This window comes from Zalophus californianus, chromosome 11 (assembly GCF_009762305.2).
Source record: "Zalophus californianus isolate mZalCal1 chromosome 11, mZalCal1.pri.v2, whole genome shotgun sequence".
In the NCBI taxonomy this organism is placed as follows: Eukaryota; Metazoa; Chordata; class Mammalia; order Carnivora; family Otariidae; genus Zalophus; species Zalophus californianus.
The window spans coordinates 18,753,554-18,781,220 of NC_045605.1; the positions used below are offsets into that span (position 1 = coordinate 18,753,554).

General features: G+C 41.6%; 1 protein-coding gene across 3 annotated transcripts; it reads left to right on the forward strand.

Annotated features, from left to right (window-relative positions):
• The first annotated feature begins 1,854 nt into the window (after window positions 1-1,854).
• On the forward strand, window positions 1,855-27,667 carry CRTAM (cytotoxic and regulatory T cell molecule). Of its 3 annotated transcripts, none has more exons than XM_035722964.1 (10): window positions 1,855-1,924; window positions 7,798-7,944; window positions 10,659-10,811; window positions 12,902-13,045; window positions 14,181-14,342; window positions 18,861-18,941; window positions 21,301-21,384; window positions 23,150-23,296; window positions 24,895-24,981; window positions 26,753-27,667. In XM_035722964.1, the coding sequence occupies exons 1-10, from the start codon at window positions 1,879-1,881 to the stop codon at window positions 26,881-26,883; spliced, it is 1,182 nt and encodes a 393-aa protein (XP_035578857.1). In that variant the 5' UTR covers window positions 1,855-1,878; the 3' UTR covers window positions 26,884-27,667. The 3 variants fall into 3 exon arrangements, with proteins under 3 accessions (XP_035578857.1, XP_035578858.1, XP_035578859.1); XM_035722965.1 differs by having other exon boundaries at window positions 23,153-23,296; XM_035722966.1 differs by lacking the exon at window positions 12,902-13,045.

Consider the following 27,667-nt stretch of genomic DNA (forward strand, 5'->3'; position numbering starts at 1 on the left):
GACATGACAGTACCAGGATAATCAAACGCTTAGACACCAGAGAGCCTTAAATATGAAAACTGGAGGGAATTTCATGCCAAAAAAAAAAAAAAATCAGACCAAAGACTGAAGTCTTGGCTTGTCTTCTCAGCTCTGCCATTGACTATATCACTTCAATCGAACTCCTTAGTTCTCTATTAAAAAAAAAAAAAAAAAATGGTCGGATACAACTTATCCATTCCCTGTTTCCATAAGCAAGTCAATATATGTCAATAGAGTCAACAAGCAATTTATGGAGACTCCTCTCTGACCCCAGTCACACCAGCGGGTAGCAGAGTGAGGGCTAGCTGCTACATACCTTGATTTCTGTTCCAGAATACTGTCCGTGTTGCTCAAACTTGCCGTATGATACCCCAGAGAGCTTGTTAAACACACAGGTGGATCCTCATTCAAGTGAGATTCTGATTTAATCACTCTGGGGCTGACCCTAGCAAACTGCATTTTTTTTGGCTGGAAGCCCAAGGCCTTTCTATCATCATACAATTTGGGAAACACTACCTTATATCATATTACACCCTACAAGAAAATTCTATTTTCTCTCCTCTTTTCATTCTATCTGTTAAAATAGCTAAAATATTTGAGGGGCGCCTGGGTAGTTGGTTAAGTGTCCAACTCTTGATTTCAGCTCAGGTCACGATCTCCAGGTCATGGGATTGAGCCCCACATCAGGCTCCACGCTCAGCACAGAGTCTGCTTGAAGATTCTCTTTCTCCCTCTCCCTTTGCCCCTCCCTCTGCTTACACAGTCTCTTGCTTGCTCTCTCTCAAATAAATAAAATCTGTTAAAAAAAAAATAAGAAAAAAGGTAAAATATTTGAAAGACATTTTTGATGGATAAAATTTTCTTCACCCAAAGTATCAGTACATTTACAGAGTAACAACAGTGATTTTTGTTTTTAAATTTTATTATATTATTTTTTAAAGTAATCTCCACACCCAAGTGAGGCCTTGAGCTCACCACCCCAAGATCAAGAGTCACATGCTCTGCCAACTGAGCCAGCCAGGTGCTCCATCATTTTAATTAGAACCAGGGACAATTATTTCCTTTATAATTTTCCTAACATTGCAGTCTAGACTATTTTTTAACCATAAATTAGTATTTTGTTGTGTGGCCTAGAAAAAATGAAATAGTATATCTCAGTTTGCCCAATTAATGACAATTAAAAACCAAAATGGTTCGTTTGCCTATTGTCACCCCCAACTATGTCATATTCTCCTTAAAAACAAGGAATTTATCTTTTATACAGGGTATCTTAGGACAATCCATGCTAGATGGCTGGATAGATGTAGATGGATGGGTAAGTGGATGAAATGATAGGTGTGTAGGGTAGACTGATACAGATTCTTTCAATGATCAAATAATGCGAATGAATGAATTCTGCCCCTGACAACCATTATACGTAGTTGTCAGAGATGAAATATTCACAAAGGTTCAGCCAAAACTGTCCTGTTATCATGGTCTAATACTCTAGAGAAGTGACGACCAGTTTACATCTCCACACAGGGAAATTTTAATCTCTCTCCCCCCCCTCCTCCCCCGAAAAGCCTCACAACCTAGTTGATTTACCAGTACTACCCACGTGTGGCAGAATGATTTGTGCCACCAACACATCACTCACACCTCTCCACCATCGAGATGACACATGCGGTCCCCTAAATGTTCCACCCGGAGGTATTTTGGGGGCAGCGAGCCAAGAGGGGGCTTCCAGAGCCAAGGGAGGCGTTGAGACACATGAGGTCACGGAGCTGTTACCTCTCCCCCTTCAAAAGAAACCACTCTGCTCCCTTCATTTCAGAATCTAGAGGAAGTTGACAAAGTGTGACAACAGCACGGCACACTATGTGGTGGAGACTTTGCAGCTTGCTGGCCTGGTTCCCCTTACAAGGTAAGGACTTCGAGCTCATTTCTGATGATACTCAGTTGACCTGGTATTTTACCAAATCTACCTATCAGTCAACTGCATTCACAGAGGACCTACAGCAAGAAGACAACCCAGGTAAGTATGTGATTACTTTCCAAGCTACACCACCATCATACATGCAGGGATGTTACTGCTTTATTTAATCTCTTGTTCAATTGCTAATAAGTATAGGAAGGGCCACCGTAGCATGTGCCCTGTGGCGTATATGTTATGGCAAAATGCAACAAGCTCATTAGGCTCTGTCTCTTAAGTGCATACCAGGTAGAAGGGCATCAGTGCGGGATTTTAAAAGCTTCCTTGCTGTATAAGCCTTAGCCAGATAATTTAAGTTCTCTAAAAACTCAGTGTCTGCATCTTGAAATGAAGAGACGATTAATAATGTTCAACGGCCGAACTCCCTGGATTTTTAAAGGGATCAAATTTCAAAATGTGAAAGCACTTTGAAGACGGCAAAGCGCTCTACAACTCTTCATTAGTTCAGAGATAATAATGAGCCCCATGGAAAATTCCTGCTTATTTTTTCAGTCAGTCATACTTTACATTGTATTATAATTCTCAAATTTGATCTTGGATGCTTACTGAATTCTAATGTAGCATGATAAAAATTTAAGACACTGTTACCTTTTTAGCACAGGTCAAATTATTCCTGATCAAAAGGGGGGCAGGGTGTAGGTGTCTCTAGATCTCTGATTGCAACTTGTACCAAAGTCTTAAAAAAGAAGCCATGCCTAAATGTATTGCCTGCTTGTTGTGTGTGTTTCCAAATATTGAACTGAATTATAGTTATGTTTCAGGTAATGCACCCATCCTTCTAAATCTGCATTCACCAGAGAACTGCATCTGAATGACACAATTTTAAAAAACTAGATTTCCTATTTTATGTAGTATTTCAATTTCCTATTTTATACAATTAAATTAAGTGCTTTCTTTTTTCATCCCTATACTCTGAGGCACTTAATATGAATTCAATATTTGGTAATAAATAATATTAGTTTCTTCAATAAGTGGCTTAAAGAACAGCTCATATATTCAGGAAAAGTACATTTAGACAGCTAAAATTAGAATGTTTTCAATTATTCCAAAGTTTAAAGCCTTTAACTGACTTCCACTTTTTGAGTCAAGTTGGCATCCTATTACACGGTTTATTACTGAATATATAGATGTCCACGTTTTTAGCCATTAATTCAACAAATACTTAAAATCTTTTTTAAAAAGATTTTATTTATTTGAGAGAGAGAGAGAGCATGAGGAAGAGGGTACAAGCAGGAGGGGAAGGGAGAGGGAGAAGCATACACCCTGCTGGGAGCCTGACACGGGACTCGATCCCAGGACCCTGAGATCATGACCCAAGTCAAAGGCAGACACCCAGCCAACTGAGCCACCCAGGCGCCCAATACTTAAAATCTTATTTTGGAAAAAAATTAAATTAAATTAACTCTTACTTTGTGTTAGGTCCCGGGACTGTAAAATGAATGAATGGCAAACAACTTCTCTACGAGAAGTTTGCAATCCCCGTGCAGAGAGATACTTGTAACCAAATATAAAGCACTGTGCTAAGTGCTATATTCGAAGTCCATTCAAAACCTTTAGGGATCTGGGGGAGAAGGCAGGTCATTGTGGGGAAGGAGGAGGCTAAAGACTGGTTAGGCAGGTTTGACAAAAGTGGTATAATTTGAGTTGAGTCTTGGAGGAGATAAGAAAGGTAACCAGGCTGGTGGCGCCTGGGTGGCTCAGTCAGTTAAGTGTCCGACTCTTGATTTCAGCTCAGGTCATGATCTCAGGGTCGTGAGATGGAGCCCTGCATCAAGCCCTGCATCGAGCCCTGTTTCGGGCTTCTCACTGGGCATGGAGCCTGCCTAAGATTCTCTTGCTCTCCTTCTCCCTCTGCCCCCTTCCCCCCCCCCAAAAAAAAAAAGTATCCAGGTCAATAGAACAGCATGGACAAAGGCAAAGTGACTTCTTGAGCCTGGACCTGGCCGTGGTTGGTGACCACATTAGATACAAGCAAACAGTGGAACAGAGCAGGTGGTCTATCTGTGCTAGGTGTGTATGGAGCCTAGGGAGACACACTAGAAATGATGAGTTCCAATGGAACATGACAAGTTTGGGGTCCCTGCAGAATAGACTTGTTCTGTTCTGGAGTTTTTAAATTTATTGCATGCAATCATGGGCTACTAAGGTAAGGGGGGAAAAGGAACATTTTACTCTTTCTTCAGTCTACCATGCTAACCTCTTGTAGAAGGGAGATCAGACACTGCAACTCCCAAAATCTTGGGGAAAACCAAAAGGAATCTTAAGAACTGCATAGGTTTCATCTATGCATGCTTTGGTAGGTGGTTGTGACTGCTCCTTGGCCTTTTGCCTGAGGGTCAGTCACATGTGCTTTGGGGTGAAGCCGCTGAACTGGTAAGACCATCAATTCATGAAGGTGGGGGTGGAGATGATGAAGGGCACAGGTTCTCTTTCCATATATAAACCAGTCACGATCTATAACCCCAGAGTCAGCCAGCAGCCTCATTTAACACATGGCCTTGCATAGATGGACGAATGTGGTCAGAAGCCAATAACCCACTCGGTAAACATGACCCGCCAGCAGTAAGGGAGGACCTCCCAGGAGAAACTCCATAGCTATTCACTGCCACACTTTGCACGCTTAGCATCTCTGGAGCCATGTAGGTGCTAACTCTGAAGCCCAGCCGGGGAGCCTAGGAAGTAGGCACACAGCACTCAGGATCTACACGAGAAAGGCTAAGGGTGCATAAGGATATCTGTGTTTTTAGAGCCTGCAGGGGAGGAAGTGGTGAGCAAGGAAGGTAACCCACACCCCTCCTTCTGACAAAGAAGGTGAAAGTTTGACTCCAAACTTAGACAAAAAAATATATACATATAAAAGATGAGTTCCAGTTTAGTTTGCAACGTCAATGAGCGAATCCTGGGGAACTTGCCCTTAGAAGACGTACCATCAAAATACAGGTACAGGGATCTTCGTCTCCTAACCTTCAGCAGAGCTAGACACACCAAACAATATCTGTAAGCACTCACAGCTGAAGCAGTGTGTGTCTGTGGCTTCTCTCTGGGGCTATTCTTCCTTTCTACAATGATCTCCTGTCTCTAAATCAAACATGGTGTCTACATGATAACACTGAAAGAGAAATCAGCCTGTAAAGCTAAAGGCAAGGCTTGGAGCAGAGAAGAGGAAACAGCAATTATTCTATGCCTCAAACACAGCCCTTTCCATGTGAAACCCAGGCATTCATAGTTGTGGTCAGTAGACTGATATTAAATTCTCAACAAGAGCAAACACTAATCTTAGGAGATACAATTCTTTAGCATGTGCTAAAAAACCACCCTATATTTCATTACAATTTTTTAAACATTGTAAGAATCACATAACAACTTAATTCAAAAACACACCTCCTAAGAAAAAGACATCTTTAACATGGAAGACAATTTATTCATAAACAGGCTGCAGATAAATCTCACCACTCCCATTTCCCCAAACGCAGGCTTCCTGTCTAGACAATCACTTTGCCAAAGGTAAGAACATGGGCAAAACTTTTTAGTATCAACTTCTGGCCTGAAGGGTGAAATTAGGGCATGTTTCTTTAACAGTGGTCTTTATTCTATCACGGATTCAACATCGTAACTTCCCTCCTGTCTCTCAGTATTCTTATTAACAACAGGAGACCAAAGATACCTGTCCATCACCTGCTCTATGCTGCCATCCTGAAAGCTCGTATTAAACCATTATTTTCAAGCTCACACTGTGATACATTCTGTAAGGAATGAATTTTAGAGAAATATAAAATAGTCACTGCCCTCTAGAAACTTCAATCTGTGGGAAGCAGGATAATGCACAGGAACTAGAAAGTAAAGCAAGAATCAAGACAGGAATGGTTATGGAAGCAATGGAAGGTAGACAGTTCTAGATTTAATTTCTTGGCTCAGAAGCTCCTTAACCTTAGAAGAAATTCCACTGTCATTTCAAAGCATCTCTACTAATATTATCTTTATTACTCACTTATGGATTGATTTTATAGATGAAAATATTTCCAAACGACCCAACCTAAGCAGAATTCTGGGCTTATGCTTCAATGCTCTTATGAAAACACAATATCTTTTTATGGGCTCTTCATTGTTCATTACAGTATAGGCTGATGATACGGGTATTTTTCCACTAGAACTCAAGCAAACTTTTTTTCCCATGAACGTCAATACAAATACAATACAACAATTCTGGGTTATTATTGCCAGAGGCTAGATTGAAATTAATGACCTAGAAATGGAACAAACTAAAAAGTCTACACCAATTAATTCCCAGGGCTCTCCAAAGCATTTCCTAATACTTGAAATTTATCACAAGGAAATAAACTACTTGTTTCTTTCTCTCTCTTTTTTTTTTAAGGTCTAAGATGATGCAGTAAAACTCATTGCATTTGCTATTCATAATTTATAACCCCACAGCATTCTTCTGTTTATGGAAATGTTTTGTACTTTCATTGATAAGACTTGTCTAGGCCTCAGGAAAAAAAAAAGAATTTTTTTTTAATTTAAAACTTGAAGAAATAACAGATGGCAATAAATGTGCCAAATCAGCAGTAAAGCCAATTTATTTTATTTTTTATCCATTTCCTTTTTGGGAGATTGCATTTGCAGCTGCTTACAACCAATTGTTTATCATTCTCTGGGGGTTGTGATTTTGGGAAATTAGACTCTCATGTTTGCCTGGAGAAAGTGTTTCTGTAGACAATTGAATTGGAAGAGATCTTAGAACATTCTTCCTCTAGCATAGAAACTCTTTTGCAGGTGGGGCTTACCTACTCCCTGTGAACACCACTTGGAATCCTAGACACATAGCTTATTTTTTTTAAGATTTTATTTATTTATTTGACACACAGAGAGAGAAATCACAAGTAGGCAGGCAGGCAGGCAGAGGGAAAGGGAGAAGTAGGCTCCCCGCTGAGCAGAGACCGATGCAGGGCTCGATCCCAGGACACTGGGATCATGACCTGAGCCGAAGGTAGACGCTTAACCGACTGAGCCACCAAGGCGCCCCTAGAGACACAGCTTATACTTAAAGCCACAAGTCACTTGTCTCACAAATTGAGACAAGAAAGGCTGACTCTTCTGGGGTCTCATTATTTAAACAATCTGACCTAGTTACATGACCATGGGCTCTGAAGCCCACAGACATGGGTACAGTTCCCAGTCCCAGGACCTGTGTGAACTTCAGTCTCTATTCCTTCATCTAGAGAGCCAGCAAAATAAATCTTTCTTCATAGGGTTAGTTCAAAAGGTTAAATTAAATATAGGTTAACGTGGCCTGGCAGAGTTCCTGGCATATGAGAGAGAAAGTGCCCAATAGATACTGTTCAAGATTTTCCTTCTTTCCTATCAAAATCCCAGCCCTTCATTCAGACCTCCTTCAGGAGACATCTTACTGCTCCTACGTACGGTGCTTGCTCCTTTGTATTGATTCGGGTTTTGTTTCTTAAGAACTATGTAATGAGGAGCACCTGAGTGGCTCAGTCGGTTAAGCATCTGACCCTTGATTTTGGCTCAGGTCATGATCTCAGGGTCGTGAGATCAAGCCTCACATTGGGCTCCATGCTGAGCATGGAGCCTGCTTAAGATTCTCTCTCCCTCTCCCTCTGCCTCTGCCCCTCTCCCCGTGTGCTCTCTCTCACACACACACACACACACACACACACACCAAAAAAGTATATAATGAATGACTGAATAAATGAATGAGGTTGTGTTGAGAATAAGTCCCTGCCGTGCCTTGGGAGTGTGTCTTGGCCCATGCCAGCCTGACTGTCCCCAATTCTCTTCTGCAGAAGCCTTTCTGACTAACCACAGAGAAAGAGTCACCGTGGAGGAAGGCCAGACGCTCACCCTGAAGTGTGTCATTTCTCAGGGGAAGACCACCTCCCTGCAGTGGCTGACCCCATCAGGGTTCACCATTTTTTTAAATGAGCATCCTGGTAAGTGAAAAAAAAAAAAATCACCACCAGACCTCAACCTGTGGGATTTTCCAGACAGACAACTTGGTGGGATAGAAACCAACATGAGTCACCCAAACAGTGGGCTTGACCCACCTTCTATTACATGGGGATCACACCCAGAGGCCTATTACTTTACACAGGGCTGCTTTTTCTGACGGGAAGTCTGAAATGGAAACCCCACCGGAATGGTTGGTGAAGGGGGCTCAATTACAAAGCACCTTTCCATGCCCACACCTCACCCCCACATCACTGTTTTACTCTCAGCACCCATGAAACTGCCAACAGCACCAACGACAGGCTGCAGACAGACTTGAGGCCCTTTGTCCTCCTGCAACTAACACCATTGCCCCACATCTGGAGCCGGCTGCTTCGTTTTCCCTCTGAGCAATTCATAGTCACCTCACAAAGCTCCCTTCCAGAGATCCTCTTTTCTCCTGTTGGTCTCAGCACAAAAGCAAGATTGCTGAGCAGCTGAGCAACGGACAGGGCCCACTACTTTGGAAGGGAGGGCAGTCATTCCTATTTTCACAAACACACATTGAGTCCCAGATGCCTGAGATGGAAAGGCACTCTCCCCCCAGCCCCTTCATCCCCCGCCAGTTTTATTGAGATATAATAAACACGTAACACCTTATTAGTATAAGGTGTACAATGATCTAATATTATGTATTTACTGCAAAATAACCAGCACAGGAAGACTAGTTAACATCCATCACCTCACACACTCACATGGTTTGGTTTTTTTCTTAAGGAAAGGGATTCTTTTTTTTTTTTTTTTTTTTACAAATTTATTCATTTATTTGAGAGAGAGAATGAGAGAGAGATCATGAGAGGGGGGAGGGTCAGAGGGAGTCCCTGCTAAGCAGGGAGCCGGATGTGGGACTCGATCCTGGGACTCCAGGATCCTGACCTGAGCAGAAGGCAGACACTTAACCAACTGAGCCACCCAGGCGCCCAAGGAAAGGGATTCTTAAAGGTCTATTTAGCTCATCTCTTTGGGCAGGATTTTACTAATCCCTCCCCTTCATAATGAGACCATTGTATATCTCCATTTAATATTCTGAACTGCCAAATACTTGGAAAAGTCTCCAAAACAGCAAATTTCATTCTGTTTTGTAAAAGCAGAGCCTCTAAAAAAGTTGGTATGCTATGAAACATTTTTTTTAAGATTTACTTATTTATTTTAGAGAGAGAGAGAGAGCACATGAGCAGGAGGGGCAGAGAGAGAGGTTGGGAATCTCAAGCAGACTCTGCACTGAGTGTGGAGCCCAACACGGGGCTTGATCCCAGGATCCTGAGATCACGACCTGAGTAGAAAGCAAGAGCCAGAAGGTTAACCAACTAAGCCACCCAGGCGCCCCTATGCTATGAAACATTATTACATGCCGCTACGTCCAACGTAAACTAACCACATATTTCAAGCTAAATAAACTATTTAGAACCAATAAAGTAAGTAGATGTTAATTGTTAAAAGTTCTCAGAGAAAAACTTTGAGTAGAGATCATTCCTGTTAAATAATGCTTTCTCTTGTTTTGGTTTGGTTTTTAGTAAACTGGGAGAAGATGGGCACTCTCAAATTTCTACATCAGAGTACCTTAATTGAACTTGGTGAAGCTCAACCAACAGTTGAGGGTCAAGGGTCATTCTTGCCTTCCAGGGGACATATGGCAATGTCTGGAGAGAGTTTGGGTTGTTATATCTGGAGAAGGGCAGGGGGCATCTAGCATCAAATGAGTAGCGAGGCCAGGATTGATCTGGCTCTAAAAGTCAATAGTGTTGAGGTTCAGATGCCTGAATTCTAGCTCAGGTACCATCAGTGTCCCAGGACACACAGCCATTATTTCAGATGACAAACAACCTTTCTTGGTCAGCCATTCAAGGCTTTAACTATTTTAGGCTTGTTCATGTTACAAATCCAGAGAGAGAGGGAGACAAAACCACTCATTTCAAGAAACTCTGATTTGCTAAGGGACCTATGACCTAAGACAGAAATCCCAGGTCAATATAGAATCTAAAAACAAAACAGCAACAACAGAAAAAAAACCCAAACACTTGCTATAATCTTTAGGAAACTTCAAATAATAACAAACTTCTAAAAAATTAAAAATAAAAGGGGCTCCTGGCTGGCTCAGTCGGTAGAGCATACACCTCTTGATCTCAGGGTTATGAGTTCAAACTCCACACTGTGTGTAGAGATTAACTTCAAAATGAAATCTTTAAAATTAAAAAGCACCCAAATGGAGTGCTTTTTAGATAGTGCATGGATAGCCATGCATTTTATCTTCCATTCTTCACATCCATTGTGACAGGACAACCTCAAATCAATCAGGTTTCAAAGAGGTAAATTTACTGGGGCATTTTTCATAATGTGAAAAAATGAAAAAAAAATTAATCATCCTATACCCCGAACCCTTCACCAGCATAGTGTTAATTTCCTACGTGCACAAGAAAAGCAAATGGTTTATTTCGCAGATCCCAGGATCAAAATATTTCATTTCCTAAACAAATGTTGCGCTATTGAGAGGCATCCAGCTGGGAACACTAGAATTTGGAAGGCAGCTCAATCGAAGATGTGACATTTGTTCCGTCAAAGTGTGAAATTCAAAAACTATTCCTGCAAATAATCAGTCCACTGAGAGACTGTATTCCTCTGATCGCTTTCTTCCTAACAACTCTTTTTCCCTCTTGTCCAGCCTTAAAAAATTCCAAATACCAGCTTCTTCATCACTCCACCAATCAGCTCTCCATCAGCGTGCTTAACGTCACCCAGCAAGATGAAGGCGTGTACAAGTGTTTACATTACAGCAACTCCGTGAGAACAAAGGAAGTAAAGGTGATCGTGCTAGGTAGGTGCCTGACAGCCAGCAAACCCAGCACGGGAGTGACAGACTTAGGAACAGGACAGATCATTCTTAAACTTCACATTTTAGTTAGAAATATTGCCTAGAGCAAAACATTTTCTTGGGCACCTCTACCAACTTTTGTTGAAAGGAAAACAGAAGGGAGTATTTTGACTGGTGAGCCCTAGATGAAAATGTGACTTTGTGAAATTTGTCTTTGGCATCAATGAGGTTTCCTGTCTAAGGAACTAAGAGAAAGGAGAATTGATACTTGATAAGCTGCTACTATGTGCCAGGCACTGTGCTAAGCTCCAAGGAGTCAAAGAGGAATCAGGCATGATCCCCACCCACAAGGAGTTGGCACCCTAGTCTAAGCAGCAAAACATGCGTGTAAATAAAGTAGAACCTAACAACAGCATATCCTAAGATAGAATGAATTCAGAGGTAACTGCACCGGACAACTGGCTCACATCCTCTGCCAAAACCAGGTCCTCTCCTCCGGTGGGAGGTGGGTTTGGGAGGTGTGGATAGGAAGTGACAGCCTCCTGGGACTCACTCAGTTCTGTGGATGGTCCACTGTATTCAGTGTAAGCCTTGCTGTCTTTACTTTTCTGCTTTTTGTGATGGAACAGATCAATTATAAACATCACTTTTTATTGATCTCTAATTCAGATCAATTATACACATCATTATTTATTGATCTCTAAGTGACATGATTCCACATATCACAAATGAATGTCTTAGGCTTCTTCTGTTGAATTAATATAGCGTGGGGCCTGCCATAAAGTAAAGGCGCGGTGACAAAGTATCTGGGAAGGAATGGCTCCCTAGGGGTATTGAGAACCGATGGGACTCAGCCCACCTTACTGGTCACCGCTCAGAGCACTCTGGCTCACGCTGCTTGTGTGCCCTTGTAGGCTCTTCTCACACTCCCCGCATACGTCTGTCACTACACTTAACGCATGATCTTTTAACTAACAGCTTAGCGGCTGAGTCTATCACCAGACTGTTAGCCCCTCAAAGGGCTTTATCTTTTCCATATTTCTACTGCCAGCATCTAACACATCCCGTGCATACTTGGAGCTGACTTTGCAATGTCTCAATGGCAGATAAATGAGCAAATCAACGTGAAAGTGTGCTGAACCAAAGTGTGAAGTAGAATGGGAAAGAGGAAGAAGTTAGCCTACTTAAAAAGTATACTTGACCCTTGAACCACACAGGTTTGAATTGTATAGGTCCACTTATATGCAAATTTTTTTAAATAAATACAGTCTGGTACTATATTTTCTCTTCCTTATGGTTTTCTTAATAACATTTTCTTTTCTCTAGCTGACTTTATTGTAAGAATACAGTGTAGAATACATATAACATACAAAATAGGTGTTAATCAACTCTTCATGTTATCAGTAAGGTTTTCCATCAACAGTAGGCTGTTGGTTAAGTTTGGGGGGAGCGAAAAGTTATACATGGATTTTCAACTGTGTGGTGGTCAGGGGAGGTGTCAGTGCCCCTAATCCCCACATTGTTCAAGGGTCAACTCTTTTTCCAGGACAGGAATAGGAAAAATAAGGACAAATGGGCCCTTGGTAAGAGAAATGCATCTTTGCTATTAGGAGGGGACAGAACTCACTCACTTTGAGGCAGACACTCGTGCAAGTCTAGAACTGAAACAGCCAACTCATAAAACAATTCCTTCATGTCACAGACAAGGAAATTGATCCACCAAAACCTGAGGGACATACAATGGTGCTTACAATAACCGGTGGCAGATAGAACTAGACTTCAGGTCTGTACTCTTCACCTACTACTCTACCAATCAAATACAGTCAGATAACAAATGTGAAAACTGTTGCACCATTGGGAATTTCTAGGGACTAATCATACACTGAGTAACAAGCAATGTGGACTACTGCCAAGGTAGCTTTACAAGTACATAAAAGCCCTGTAACTGTATTCTGGAGAAGATCAAGTTAAAAAAAAAAATGCCCCTTGTTTAGACCATACACTACAATGATCCCTATAGATTATCAGACTCCATGCTTTACTGGGATGTGTAGACCTTCTCACTGAGCAAAGAAAAATCAATTCTCTTCCAGCAACACCTTCCATGCCAACTCTAGAAGCTTCAGTTATCAGAATGCAAAATGGAAAACCACACATTACACTTAAATGCTCCACTGTGAGAAGTAAGCCCCCTCCGCAGATAACCTGGATTTTAGGGAATGGCATAGAGCTCTATGGTAAGTAGGGACATGGTTCTCTTTCCTCCTTTGTTTTCCTTCCTACTTAAACTTCCAAGGCATTTTTAAATCCTCTGGCACCCTCTGGTGGTATCAGGTGCCAGAAAATAACATTCAGTAATTTATCAGTTTTTTCCAAATTAACTTTATAACCTATCGATATTGTGCCTTCATCTTGAAAACCTATCACAAATAATATGATTACATGCCTATACTTAAAACAAAGTAGAAACCTAAAATGGGATATTATGGTTTCTTAAAATTCAACATAATTTCATATATAGGTACGATATAGCTATTCCCTCAGCATGAACTTTTCAGCAGCCATAAATTTGAAAATACATTTAACATAATGCTTGTATATTGGAACAGGTAGGCTCCTCCTTATAAAGTACACTACGATGTCATACCCTCAATAAAAATATTATGGTACCAGGCACCTGGGTGGCTCAGTCGGTTAGGCGTCTGCCTTTGGCTCGGGTCGTGATCTCGGGGTCCTGGGATGGAGTCCCGGGTCGGGCTCCCCGCTCAGTGGGGAGTCTGTTTCTACCTCTCCCTCTGCCTGCTGCTCTGCTTACTTGTACTCTATCTCCTTGTCAAATAAATAAATAAAATCTTAAAAAAATATTAGGGTACCAAAGAATCTACACTTTGATTAGATTAAAGCAGGGTTCAATTGACTGAAGCAAGATAACTAATGGTCATGCTTGAGAACTGTTTATAGTTTGTTTACATTGTAACGTATGTTCCATTGGATTTTACATAATCAGAGAGAGATCCGGTCCAATGACAATTCTACATCATTATAAGACCTCTCCTTTCATTTGCCTTATTCATTCACCCTGAGTAAGGTCTTGGGTCTTTGTGTTTGACATCAGGCTGTCCTTGTGTAACCACGATAAGCTTTGGATTTTTTTCCAGTAGTGAAGGCTTACAGAAACCTAACCACTGCTATTCAGCTGCTTCCCCCTGTGACTGGGCCAAGCATGTACAAGGCAGCTGACCAAATCTAGAATAACTTAGAAGTCTAACAGTTTTGCCAAGATGTCAAGGCCATCGGTCCCTGAGAGAACCAAACCCACCCAAGGGTATTAAGTAGCCACAACCTCATGCACCTCTTTAATCCGCTCCGTAGGTGAAACCCACCATGAATTTGAAACTGATGGGAAGAAATGTAACAGCAGCAGCATCCTCAGAGTCCACACATTGGACAAAAGCTCAACAGTAGACTGCATCATCCGACACAAAGGCCTACAAGGAAGAAAACTGGTAGCACCCTTCCGATCTGAAGACTTGGGTAAGAAGAACTAATGATTGTCTTTTTCATTTAATTTACCTTAACATTACACTGTCAAAAAAAATTAAATGGAATGGGAAGAGTCCTTCAGAGCGAGATCACTGTCCACAAAGCTCTCCTCAACAGCAAATTCCTTTAATGATTGAAATTTCTCCAGCTGAGCGTCATGGTGCACCTGTTCCAACATTCGGACCCCCAGTTGTGCAGAAAGCCTAGCAGGGCGCCATATGCAAATAGCATTATGCTTGCTTTTTGATAATGCCAGCCGGCATAACTTGGCCAGTTTATTGCAGTCATGTTTTCAGAAAGGTCATCTGAAGCATACTTTACCTTTGTAGTCAACCCAAAAGGAGATAATAGCAACTGAAATAAACCTAAACTTGTCAACATTATTTTATGTTAATATAAAACACTCACACAGTCAAATCAAGCCGTGATTCCTCTTTAGATTTATTTGGTTATAACTGTTTCGCAGGTTCTAGTTTAACCATGTTACTATTCTGGGCAGAACAAATATTAGTAAATAAAATGCCAAATAGTAAATGTGAAGAGGCGTTGCCTCCGTTTTCAGAATGTGTTCTCCGATTCCCTCATCAAAAGCAAAAAATAATAATTTTGAAACTCTAGAAAACTTTCTTTTTTTGAGAGAGAGAGAGAGTAACCATGAGTCGAGAGGGAGAGAGAATCTCAAGCAGGCTTTATGCCCAGCACAGAGCCCGAAGCAGGACTCGATCCCATGACCCTCAGATCATGACCTGAGTCGAAATCAAGAGTCGGATGCTTAATCGAATGAACCACCGAGGTGCCCCTAGAAAACTTTGTGAGCCAACATGTATCTAATAAGGAGTAACATGAATCACGCATCTATAATTAATAAGACTCCGACCTTCGTTATTTTATAAGGTACTTCTCAGTGTACAAGGAATTCCTCAAGTGCAAGGATTCACTCACACTAGCAAAGGAAGGGGCTGCTGGATGAGGATACATTTATTGAGAAAGCTGTTCATGAAATAACTGCTAAATGCAAGGCACTGGTTAAAGAGAACACCATCATGGGAAAAGCGCTCTGCAGTCCTGTGAGGGCTGCTGCTGTGGCTCCCTCACTACCGCACACTTTCCACCAGTCACTTTCTCATCAAACCAAAACTAGCAAGTCTTGAGGAAGCCGCATCTAGAAGACTGGGGCTCGCAGACTGGGCTGGCTACTATAATCTGACACATAGCCCTGCCTCTCCATGACTCATCCCCTCCAGCCTCTACGGTCAGCGGAGCATAGCACGTGGTCGGGGCGGGGGGCTGCTCCTGAAAGATACTCAGATTTTTTTAAAGATTATTTGAGAGAGAGAGAGCACGAGGGAAGGGGCAAAGGGAGAGAGAGAATCTCAAGCAGATGCCCCGCTGAGTGTGGAGTCTGATGCAGGGCTCCATCTCACAACCCTGAGATCATGACCTGAGCCAAAACCAAGAGTTGGACGCTCAACCGACTGAGCCACCCAGGCGCCCCAGAATCTGAATAGATTCTTAAACAAAAGAACCAATGATATTGGAAAAATACGTATTTTTACTCTTCAGCTATTGTTCAGGCCAGCTACAAAAATTACTCCGGAGGGGAAATCACAGTTTCTTCTCCATTATGGCCATAGTTCTACAGGACTCAAAATGATAGCCATAAATTGTTTCTAATAATAATAGGATAAGACTTAACTTTTATTTCTGATCTAACTATCGATTATTATTTAGCACTCACTGCCAGCTCTCCATTAAGTATTCGAAGAGCAACTCCAATATCAGCTGTTGGTGGCTTCCATATGTTAAATGGCTTTTTTTCCCTTCGGCAAGTGACTACGCTGACATACAGATATTACACATGTTTTTTTTTTCTTTTTATTAACCCATAATGTATTATTTGTTTCAGGGGTACAGGTCTGTGATTCATCAGTCTTACACAATTCACAGTGCTCACCATAGCACATACCCTCCCCGATGTCCATCACCCAGCCGCCCCATCCCTCCCACCCCCCATCACTCCAGCAACCCTCAGTTTGTTTCCTGAGATTAAGAGTCTCTTATGGTTTGTTTCCCTCTCTGGTTTTTTCTTGTTTCATTTTTCCCTCCCTTCCCCTATGATCTTCTGCCTTGTTTCTCAAATTCCACATATCACTGAGATCATATGATAATTGTCTTTCTCTGATTGACTTATTTCCCTTAACATAATACCCTCTAGTTCCATCCATGTCATTGCAAATGGCAAGATTTCATTTTTTGCTGGCTGCATGATATTCCATTGTATATATATATATATATACCACATCTTCTTTAACCATTCATTTGCTAAAGGACATCTAGGCTCTTTCCATAGTTTGGCTCTTGTTGACATTGCTGCTATAAACATTGGGGTGCATGTGCCCCTTCTGATCACTACATTTGTATCTTTGGGGTAAATACCCAGTAGTGCAATTGCTGGGTCATAGGGTAGCTCTATTGTCAACTTTTTGAGGAACCTCCATACTGTTTTCCAGAGTGGCTGCACCAGCATTACACACGTTTTGTTCATCCAATAAGTTTAAAAAGTTTGATTAGCTGACGATGCTTTAAAACACATTTACAAGTAAGGATTCTGACCCCTTTCATTTCCACACTCTGCATGGAAGGACCTGGGAAAATAAAGATCAGACAAGCACCATATCTGGGGATGTGAGTGGTGTCTTCCTTTGAAAAATCCACACTTAGATGCTTGTGGAAGTGTGATGCTTGGAGAAGGAGAACAGAGCAGGAATAGATCGGACCCTTTTCAAAATGATTTACTTCATTTATTTAGTATTCCAAATGAAGAATCTTGATTTCCTATTACTTAACTGGAGGTGGGATTAAAAAACAAAACAAAACAAAACAAAAAAAACTTGAGCAATAGTTCTCAAACTTATGGATTTTGAGACCCCTCTTTACTTCTACAAATAACGGAGGACCCCAAAGAATTTTTACTTAATGAATTGTATCTGTCAATATTTACATATTAGAAATTAAAACTGAAAAATGTTTAAATACTTATTTATTTAAAAAATAATTAACCACTACATAGAAACAGAAATGGTATATTTGTGTGGAAAAATAACTATACTTTGCAACACCAAAATGTTAGTGAGAAAAACGGCACTGGTTTTCATTCTGAAATCTCTTTGGTATCTGGTTTAATAGAAAACAATTAGGTTCGGGGCGCCTGGGTGGCACAGTCTGTTGAGCGCTCGACTCTTGGTTTTGGCCCAGGTCGTGATCGCAGGGTCTTGAGATTGAGCCCCGCGTTGGGCTCTGTGCTCAGTGCAGATTCTGCTTGAGATTCTCTTTCCCTTTCTTTGATTAAATAAAAAGCTCAGGGTGCCTGAGTGGCTCAGTCATTAACCGTCTGCCTTTGGCTCAGGTCATGATCTCAGGTCCTGGGATCGAGCTCCGCATTGGGCTCCCTGCTCAGCGGGAGCCTGCTTCTCCCTCTCCCACTCCCCCTGCTTGTGTTCCCTCTCTCACTGTGTCTCTGTCAAATAAATAAATAAAATCTTTAAAAAAATAAAAAGCTGAGAAGCACTCACAGATTCCATAAAGACATTACCCACCTGTCACATATCAGTATCAATATTTATAAAATTTCAGACAGCTTTTCTATACACTCCCTGGTTGCAGGCCTGTTCACTGGTCAAATCTATGCTAAGCTGAATGTCTGGAAACATCCCCAAACATTATTTTGTTTGTTCTGTTTTGCTTTTTATAGAGAGAGAAGGGAGGAAGGGGCAGAGGGAGAGAGCAAATCTTAAGCAGGCTCCTCGGCCAGCATAGAGTCCAATGCAGGGCTTGATCTCACGACCCTGAGATCATGACCTGAGCCAAAATCAATAGTTGGACACTTAACTGACTGAGCCACCCAGGCGCCCCAAACATCGTTTTACATTATACAATATTACATTTGTAAGCATTGTGCTTAATAAATAGCAAAGCACTGTGCTAAGCATGTTGTATGAATAAAATTAATTTTTGCAAAAAAACTCCAACGATAAATGCCGTTAGTAGTTCCATTTTACAGGTAAGGAAAAACTGAGCATTCAAGAGACTGGGCATCTTGCTCAAACTCACTCGGCAGCAAGTAAGTTAACAGCATCAGAATTCAACCTGTGACTGACTCCAAGGCCACTTAACGAATAAATAAGGATGGAGATAGGTGACTGGGCAGATAGAAGGACTAACAGGTAGATGGAGGTAGAGACAGCAAATAGCCTTTGCATACTATTGTGAAACACAGCGCTCCGGATGCAGCCTGCTGTCCTTCTCAGCCAGGCAGCCTAGCAGATGGGCTAGCAGCAGGATAGAGATTCAAAAACCAGAGCAAAAGCTGTAGAACACGTAGTGCTGAGGTTTCCGCAGAACCTCACAAGCAGGTAGCAGCCACATATATTCTCCAACCTATTGTCCTGAGCACCATGTGGGTGAGACTGTTCTCTGTAGTTGCAGATTTCTGTTTTTCCCCTTTCCTAGTTACGGATCAAGAGACGGCTTCAGACGCCCTGGAGAAAAGCTCCCTGTCCTCTCAAGACCCTGAGCAGCCCACTAGTACTGGTAAGTGTCAACCCATTAAGATTTAATAAAAAAAAAAAAAATCATGCCTCTTTGGAAAGGGCCATTTTTCCAATTCTCATTTCTAAGATTTTTTTTTAATTTTGACCTTTTTTTTTTAAGTGAGGGAGAGAGAGAGGTGGGGAGTGGAGGGCAGAAGGAGAGGTAGAGAGAGAGAATCTCAAGCAGGCTCCACACCCACCATGGAGGCTGACACAGGGCTCCATCCCAGGACCCTGAGATCATGACCTGAGCTGAAATCAAGAGTTGGACGCTTAACTGACTGAGCCGCTGAAAATTTAACTTTTAATAAGACTAGGCAGGACACCCTGCACTGGCTCTAGCTTAGTGCTGTCCTGGAGGAGCTCCATACCAGCAGTGTTCCCTTAGTGGGATGGGCTTCAGGGTAACTAATACCTTGTAAGTTCAGCGCTATTTTGCTTGATACACACACACACACACACACGTGCACACATGTGCACATGCGACTGTGACATTTGAATTTCCTCTGCAGTAAAGGGCAAGGTTGAATTCATTTACGGAGAGATTCGTTTCTTTGTTTTCTCATCCGGAACAGACCAAACACAAAATAAAGACTTGATTTCAGCAACGGGCAAAGAAGCAGGATTTGGAGATGTGGGGCCTTTTGCCATTGAATAACAAAATCACCTTTGAAAGCACATCAGTTACTTGGCTGTCAAGAACTCAGATAGTTTTCGATGACAGGATTGAACTCTAAATGCAGAATTTAGAAAGCCTGGGTTATAATTCCAGTTTTTTAGACAGTGAACCCCCTGGATGGTTAGCTCTGGGCAATAATCATGTATTTATCTTTGTATTTTACCTGGCATAGCATCTGACACTAGCAGGTACTCAGAAAATGCAGTGTAGGGGCGCCTGAGTGGCTCAGTTGGTTAAGCAACTGCCTTCGGCTCGGGTCATGATCCCGGAGTCCCAGGATGGAGTCCCGCATCAGGCTCCCTGCTCAGCAAGGAGTCTGCTTCTCCCTCTGACCCTCCCCCACTCTCGTGCTCTCTCTCTCAAATAAATAAAAAATAAAATCTTAAAAAAAAAACAAAAGAAAATGCAGTATAAATGAATAAATACACGTATGAATACTTTCATTTGTAATGGTGTTTCGAGCAAGAGAGCTTCATCCAAAAAGGGCATAAACTCCTATGTGTCCTCTTTTTTTGTTTCAAATAGTGTGTCTCCAGGAATTTCCTTGAGTGGAATAAGAGCTTTCATATCATTATCATGTTCATAGCTCTGAGTATCAGCTCACGTTCTTAAACATTTTTTATCTGGAATAACACTTAAAAGTAAATGTTTGGGGCTTTCAAACACCGATAAAAACAATATGTACCATCCAGTTTTTTGAAGGGCAATGGAAATTGAAAACGATCGGAAGGGGCGCAGCCGTAACACTTGCTTTAATAATCCAATATTTTTAAGCATGTTTAGAATCTACTTGTCTTTAAATTGGCTTACAGCGCCACTAAACAACCCAATTTTCTGCTCTGCTTTTTCATAGATAAGATTTAATACAGTTTCTAAATTTCCTTTCAGCTTTCAATTTCTACGGTTTTATTACTGTTAATAATACCCGTTTCCAGCAGAACGGGTGGTTTCATTCCCCGCGGGATCCACACAGTGGCGCTGTGTAATGGGCTAAAAAGCAAGAGACAGGTGGAGGACAGGAATAGGGAGGATGAGCAACAGAATCAGAAAACGCAATCTTTCATGTTTACGGCTTCTTGCACCTAGCAAAAGCATCACAGTATATGCCCCTTCTAAGGGGGAGAGGCAAGCAGAGGTTTGAATGACAAGGGAGCCTATTTTTCAACATAAAAATCATTGCTTCTCAGGCTGCTTGGGATGCCGATCTTCCATGCCCTGGTGTTATCTTGCACCATTCTGAAGACCTTCTAATAGGCCTGATTCAGGAAGCAAGCATAAAACAGTGCACTTTGCATTCTGAATTTCAGCATTGGCTCTGTCACGTATTAGGTCCATGACTTCAGACAATGTACTTAGCTTCTAGAAGCCTCTATTCAGAGCTGCAGTGAGAAAACTGCCGAATGCTCTGTTTGGGGCTGAGCCCAGAGCTGGTGTTCTGTAAACACCTACCTTTTAAGAATAAGGCGAAACGAGCCTGGCGAAATCAGCCATTTGCAACTATTTCTGGAAGAAGTCAGTGGTTCAAAAATGGTTGTTTTTTTTTTTTTTTTTTTTTTTTTAAGGAGGACAACTTAGTTTGGTTTCCAAAGCTGCTCTGCTGCTTTGGGATGGCTGTGTATATATACACACTATTCATATACAGTCATATGTATGTATCATGTCTTAATTTCTTTCAACTTAGTTGCGGTAATGGAAGATTCTAGGACAACCGAGAGTGACAAGGAAGAGAAAGAACAAACCACTCAAGACCCTCACTTGGCCAGTGGTAAGCATCCCCCATAGCATTTAGAATAAACACTTGACATTTTAACCTCTTAATCAATAAATCCAATGGCCTTTTTCAGTCCCCATTTTTCTTGACCTCTCTATTGGTTAATCACTCCCTTGTTCCTTGACTTACTTGTCTCCCTGGCTTCCTTGACACACTCTGCCTGGTTCTGTGACTTTTTGCCAACCACTCTTTCTCTGTGTCCATCAGAGAACTTCCCTTCTTCCTCTGGATTCTTATATGTGGACACATTTCTGACTTTACTTCTCCACCCTTGATTCTTCCCTTAATTCTTAAAGAGTTTACCCATTCCCAGGGTTGTTCCTATTGCCACGAGGCAGAAGATGTCCATATTTACACTTCCAGAACAAGCCCCTGAGAATTAATTGCTGTTTCATTCCATCTCCTACAACCCTGTTGCTGGATTTTCTGCCATCTCCTTGAACTCAACATCACTAAAAACCAAACAGCACCTTTTCCCACAAAACCACCTCAACCAAATGATCACACAGGCCCCAAATTTTGGTGTCATCCTTCATTCCTGTGTATGTGTGTACACACAAACACATAGAAAATCAGTCCATCTCCAAAGACTTTTGAGTCTCCTCTTCCAGAATTTTGTCGACTATCACTGCAACCCCTGATCTAGACCCTCATCATCTCCTGCACAAGTCCTATGACTTCAGTTTCTCCTCCTGTGGTCCATTTTTAGGACTATGATCAAAACACCCCTTTGCATTCTTCACACCTGTGTTCAGAAAACATCTGTGGCTCTCCCTGTCTACCACGCGGAGCGGGAGCCTCAAAGCCTCCAACAAGGGCCCTCCATCCCCTGCCTCTGCAGTCCTGTCTCTAAAGTCCCAGGAAGAACACACATTTTTCTCTGACAACATCATCCCATTTTGACTGCCCTGCCCTCAACGACCTGAACTGCCCCTGAAGAAAGGAAAGGCTTCATCTTCCCTCTCCTTACCCTTCTTTCAAGGCCAAGGTCTTCACTGAGAACTTCCTGACTAATTCAGGGACCACTCCTGCCTCTGAATCCCTGAGCACATTATGGTGTTAACACATATGGATCTAGAATTTGGCATCGATTTCTGACTTCTGTTGATTCATGTATTTGTTGCCATAGAGAGAGAACTACCCCTAAAGCACAGGAACCATGTCTTATGCAGCTCCAAGCACGATGTTGTACACAAAGCTAGTGCTCCTTAACTGCTTGTTGGTTGAGAGGGGGCCAGGACATCTGGGCAAAACTAGAGCCCATAGAATCAGAATGTGAGGTTTAGAAAGATCTTCATCTAGTTTATGTCCAATGGCCTTCACGTAGGACCACATTTAACCTAGCCAACATTCATGGATTTCATTTTATTTGCATAGTTTTTCACACTCCTTAACAACCTCTTGCTGCTTAACTACACCTTGCCAAAAAATCAGTCCTTACAGCTCATTTAAGTCCCCTGACTATAATTTAAGTCAATATTCTTGCGTGTTTTCTCTACAAATGAAACCTCACAGCTTCAATCTCTATGTAACTTCAGAGCATTTTTCAAATTACCTCACAGAATTGCTTTGTTTGTATGCCCGTTGGCTTGTTTTCAGAGAATAAATAATGTGAATCTCTTTCCCTTCAGGGTAAAGCTCTCTTTTTACCCGAGTTGCCTATCAGCCGACACTACATTTTGAAAGCATTGTGCAAATTCCTCAGTAACAAAAACAAACCAACCTTGAACTGTCTAAATTCATTTCATTTTCCGTACAGAAGCCAGTCTTCAGTATGTGGGGGTGATAAGGAGGAAAAACGGCATTCTGCTGCTCACCCTTGTGTCCTTCCTCATCTTCATACTCTTCATCATTGTCCAGCTCTTCATAATGAAGCTTCGGAAAGCGCACGTGGTGTGGAAAAGAGGTGAGTGGCAGAGGACCCGATGGGGCGCTCCAAGGCGCCATACCACGGGGCTAAGACAAAGGAAATTCTGCCAACTAAAGCCTTTCTGTTAGATGCTGCACAGTCTGTTGGATAAGTGTTGCCATTCAAATAAGCAATTGTTGGTTTTGCAGTAAATACAGAATGTGAATCTCCAGGGGCTATAATCAAAGAGTGCGTAACCAAGAGAAATTACAGTAGCTCTGGGAATTGACATTAAATTATAAAAGCTTCCAGTCACAAAAGGATCCTGAGTGGAAAACTCAATCATTCATTCAGAAAGCATTCATTGAGCACTTCTTGTGTGCCAGACGCTGTTTCAGGCGTGGGGGATACTTCTGTCAACAAGAGAGACCAGGTCCCTGCTCTCAAGGAGTTCATATTCCAAGGACAGCAAATCAAAGTTTGAATATAGACTGTTTGGGTTCTGTTCTTACTTTGAAAGCATGTATTCAGCTTCCCTCACCCATAATATGCGAGTAATGTTTCCTAAGCATTCTGATTAAAAAGTTATCTTTGGCAACTATATATATATGTATATATACCATATATACATATATAATTTATCTACCATGGAAGGTACCTATTAAAATGCACAGATTCAACACATATCAGGGCTGGAAGGGACCTTAGAAGTTATCCAGAATAACCATCTACTCAATTCATTCCATCTGTGTGTACCAGGATAAATCCCCTCCTTAATTCTGAGTGATTATTTAGACCTATGCTGCCCAATACAGTGGCCACAATATGGCTATTGAGCACTTGAAATGTGGCTAGTCGCTTTTGAGAGGTGCTGGAAGGATAAAAGAGACACCCAACTTTGAAAGCTCAATACACACACACACACACACACACACACACACACACGAATATAATATGTCTAATAATAATATATTGGATCTACTAGGTAAATAAAATAATTATTAAATTAATTGCATCTGCTTCTTTTTGCTCTTTGAGCATGGCACCTAGAAAACTTAGAATTACGCACGTGGTTCGCATTCTAGTGGTGCTGGACATCGTTGATGAAGCCATGTACGACTCCAACATCTCCAAGTAGCTGAGAACTCATTATGTCCCAAGGCAAAATACTTCCCTTTTGAATGGCTCTCTCCCTACTGAAAACACAACTTCTTCTAGTTTGATGTCAATCTCTCTATATATTCAGCTGGACTAACTTTCATCATAAACAGACCTAGAGACAGGGTCTGGTTTTTCAGCTCTACCTGTGCAATAGGCAAATGCCACAGTATTGTTTCAAAATCTCCCATTAATCCTGCATCCCCGTAGTTCTCTAAGGGCTACTGGAATTGTCCCATCTCAAAGAACAATACGTGATTCTAATCTGTGGTCATTTGATTTCCGCAACTCTTACGCTGCCTAGCGCAGTGCCTGTAGGAATCAGAGCAAAAAACAAAAACAATTCTCGGAATGAATGAGGACATGAGGTATGCAAGGGCGAGTGGTAAGTCCACTCTTGTGTAGACAGAGGGATCATCTTATTCAAACATACATTTGTACATATAGGTGATGTCTGGGGTGCTCGAAATTAATAACATAGTTTTCTTTTCTTGCAGAAAACGAAATCTCAGAACACACTCTAGAAAGTTACAAATCCAGGTCAAATAATGAAGAAACATCATCCCAAGAGAAAAAGGGCCAAAGTAAGTCAATTACATGACCTCAAATTTGAAAAATGAGGTTAATTTGTTGCCTTTAAGGAGGAGGGTAAAAATCAAAGTCTGATTTTTAACACTAGAAAGTCAATCAACCTAAATCATCTCGTAGAACACAAGTAAACCTTCCAAAAATGAAAACCAGCGACCATGAAGTTCCTATGGCCGCAGATATGCCCCCATGGGAAGCCATCCATGAGTTCTTGATGTCACATGCAGGCACATCCTGGGACCACATGTCCCTCTTGTGCTCCGGGGATCTTACATACATCTTAACAATCCAGCACTTTCCACACCCCATACCCTCTGGTCATTTCTGATGTGTTGATTTAGCTACCACAGTCCTCCTTCAGGTGGTGAGTAGCTGGGTTTATCTATGTTGTGTCCTCAGATTCTAACACAGGGCCTGATGCCAATGGAGCGTCTGATACATTTGTGTTGAATAAATGAACACAAGGCTTAACTGATTCAAGCAGACATATTTTGGGTCTTTTGATGACTCCATTGTAGCTTCTCAAGCAAAATATGTAAAGAAAGTGAAAGGAAGAGTTTCTAAAAGGAGATTGTGTGTGTGCACACGCCCATGTGTGCATGTGTGTATTCTTGACAAAAATCTAGTACAGAGCATCTGGTACTACAAGAAAGCAAGAATCTTCTACCTTTCTTTCAACCATTTTGGTTCCTCCATTGCAAATTAACTCATTCCACCTGCTGAGAGTTGCAAGCTAGGCAGAAAAGCTTAGCTGCTAGTTTCTATTGGTTTCATTGAGGTTTTTGTAGGAAGCTGGCCTTTCACAACACCTCTGCCTTTTTTTTTTTTTTTTTTTTTTTTTTTTTTGCTTTGACCTAGTAAGGTGTGAAGTGGAAAGAATCACTGTACTAGCTGGGACAGGAGAAGAAGAGGGCAAACCGTGAGAACTGGGGGTGGAAGAGGGAAGTGTGTGCAAGGCGCAAAGAGTCTATTGTATCGCACATGTTTCTAGAATGTCAGTGTTCTTGTCCTCGGCTGGCAAGTAGGAGAATTTTGTCAGTATGACGTGTTAGTTGGATGGTTTCCTATGCCAACTTTCTTAAGCAAGGGGAACCAAAACAGTGGGTGTAGAATGATAACTTTCAGCAAGAAAAGAAAAGCCCTCGGCTTAACTGTTGAACAAGGAGAAAGCCTTATGCATCTCAACTTTAAGAAAGTTGAAAAGGACTACCTTCACTCAAGGCTCCCTTCCCAGAAAGGTACATCCCTAGGGGCTGGCCACGGATTGTGAGAGGGGCTACTTCCAACTGAGCTCCAACCTGCACTTCCAGCCTCCTTCCCTGGGCTCCCACCAACCCAGCATTTCAACTTCACGACTTTTGCTCACTTAAAAGGCGTCCTCTGGAGCTGTCTCCAGCCCTGCATATAGAGTTACACGGGCTTTGAGTGATCTGCCCCAACCCTATGTTTCCCATAAGCCCTGTTACTTTCAGTATGAAATTTGCTAAATACAATGTGGGGGTTTTTTTTCAGGTTTTTTTTTTATAGCAGAAATGTCTATATATTTTATTTCAGGTTTATTAGTATATTTACGTAAAAAGACTTTTTAAAAAAATCGGCCCATAACAATGCATTCAGACCATTTATGATATGCATCAATTTCAGGTTTGATTTTTTAAGCCATTAACATATGAACCTAAAAATACCATGTGCAATCAAAGCATCTCAAATAAATGGGTGTAGTATTGTTCAAAATAAATGGTCATCTTTGACATATTTTTCTTTCAGCTTTCCACTCTAAGAGCTACATGAACTACATCACACGGTTGTACTCAGGAGCAAAAACAAAGAGGAAGGAAAATGCACAAAATTCAAAATTAAAAGAAGAGCTCACTCATCTACCAGAGAGCATTGTATAGTGCTCTGTGCAGTAGAAAATATGATTTGGGGGGGCAGCTGCATCATCACAGTGGAACAGCCTATGGGAAGGAGCATAATAACTGTCACATGAAAAATAGACTTTGAGTGCAATGCAAGATGGTGTCCTCCCATGGCAATCTGCTCTGGATTCAGAGTCATGAAATGAGGACTGGACCGTGGACACAAAAGCTTCATAGTTTAAAAAAGAAAGGAAAAGAAAAGAAAGAAAGGAAAAAGAAAAGAAAAGAAAAAAGAAAAGAAAAGAACCTATTATGTCTGACACTACTTCAGAGCAGGAAGATTTTCCCAAGCCTTGGAGATCAGGGTTGATTTGGCCAGCAAACATCTCACCCTGAAGGGAAAAGGAGGTCCGGTTGTCCCAGAGGATCCAGTTGAGAATCACATGTTTAATTTTAGTCTCATTCAGTTTGGAACAGTTCCTTAATCTTTCCTGCACATTCATGATATTTGGGATAGTTTTGAAGATTGCAGCTTAGTGATTTTGTAAACTGTCCCACAGTTTGCCTTTGTCTGATTGTTTCTTCGTGATTAGATTCGGGATACAAAACTCTGACGGGACTGTCATGGAAGTGGTGTTTTGGTTATGTCACTGTGTTTTAGTTATCCCTTTCTTGATCACTTGATGAGGGTGCTCTCTGCCAGCTTTCCCCACTGTGAAGTTCCTCTTTCCTCCTTTGTGAGCTGATACTTTGTGCAGAGATGCTTTAAAAATATGTAGATATCCTGGGCGCCTGGGTGGCTCAGTCGGTTAAGCGTCTGCCT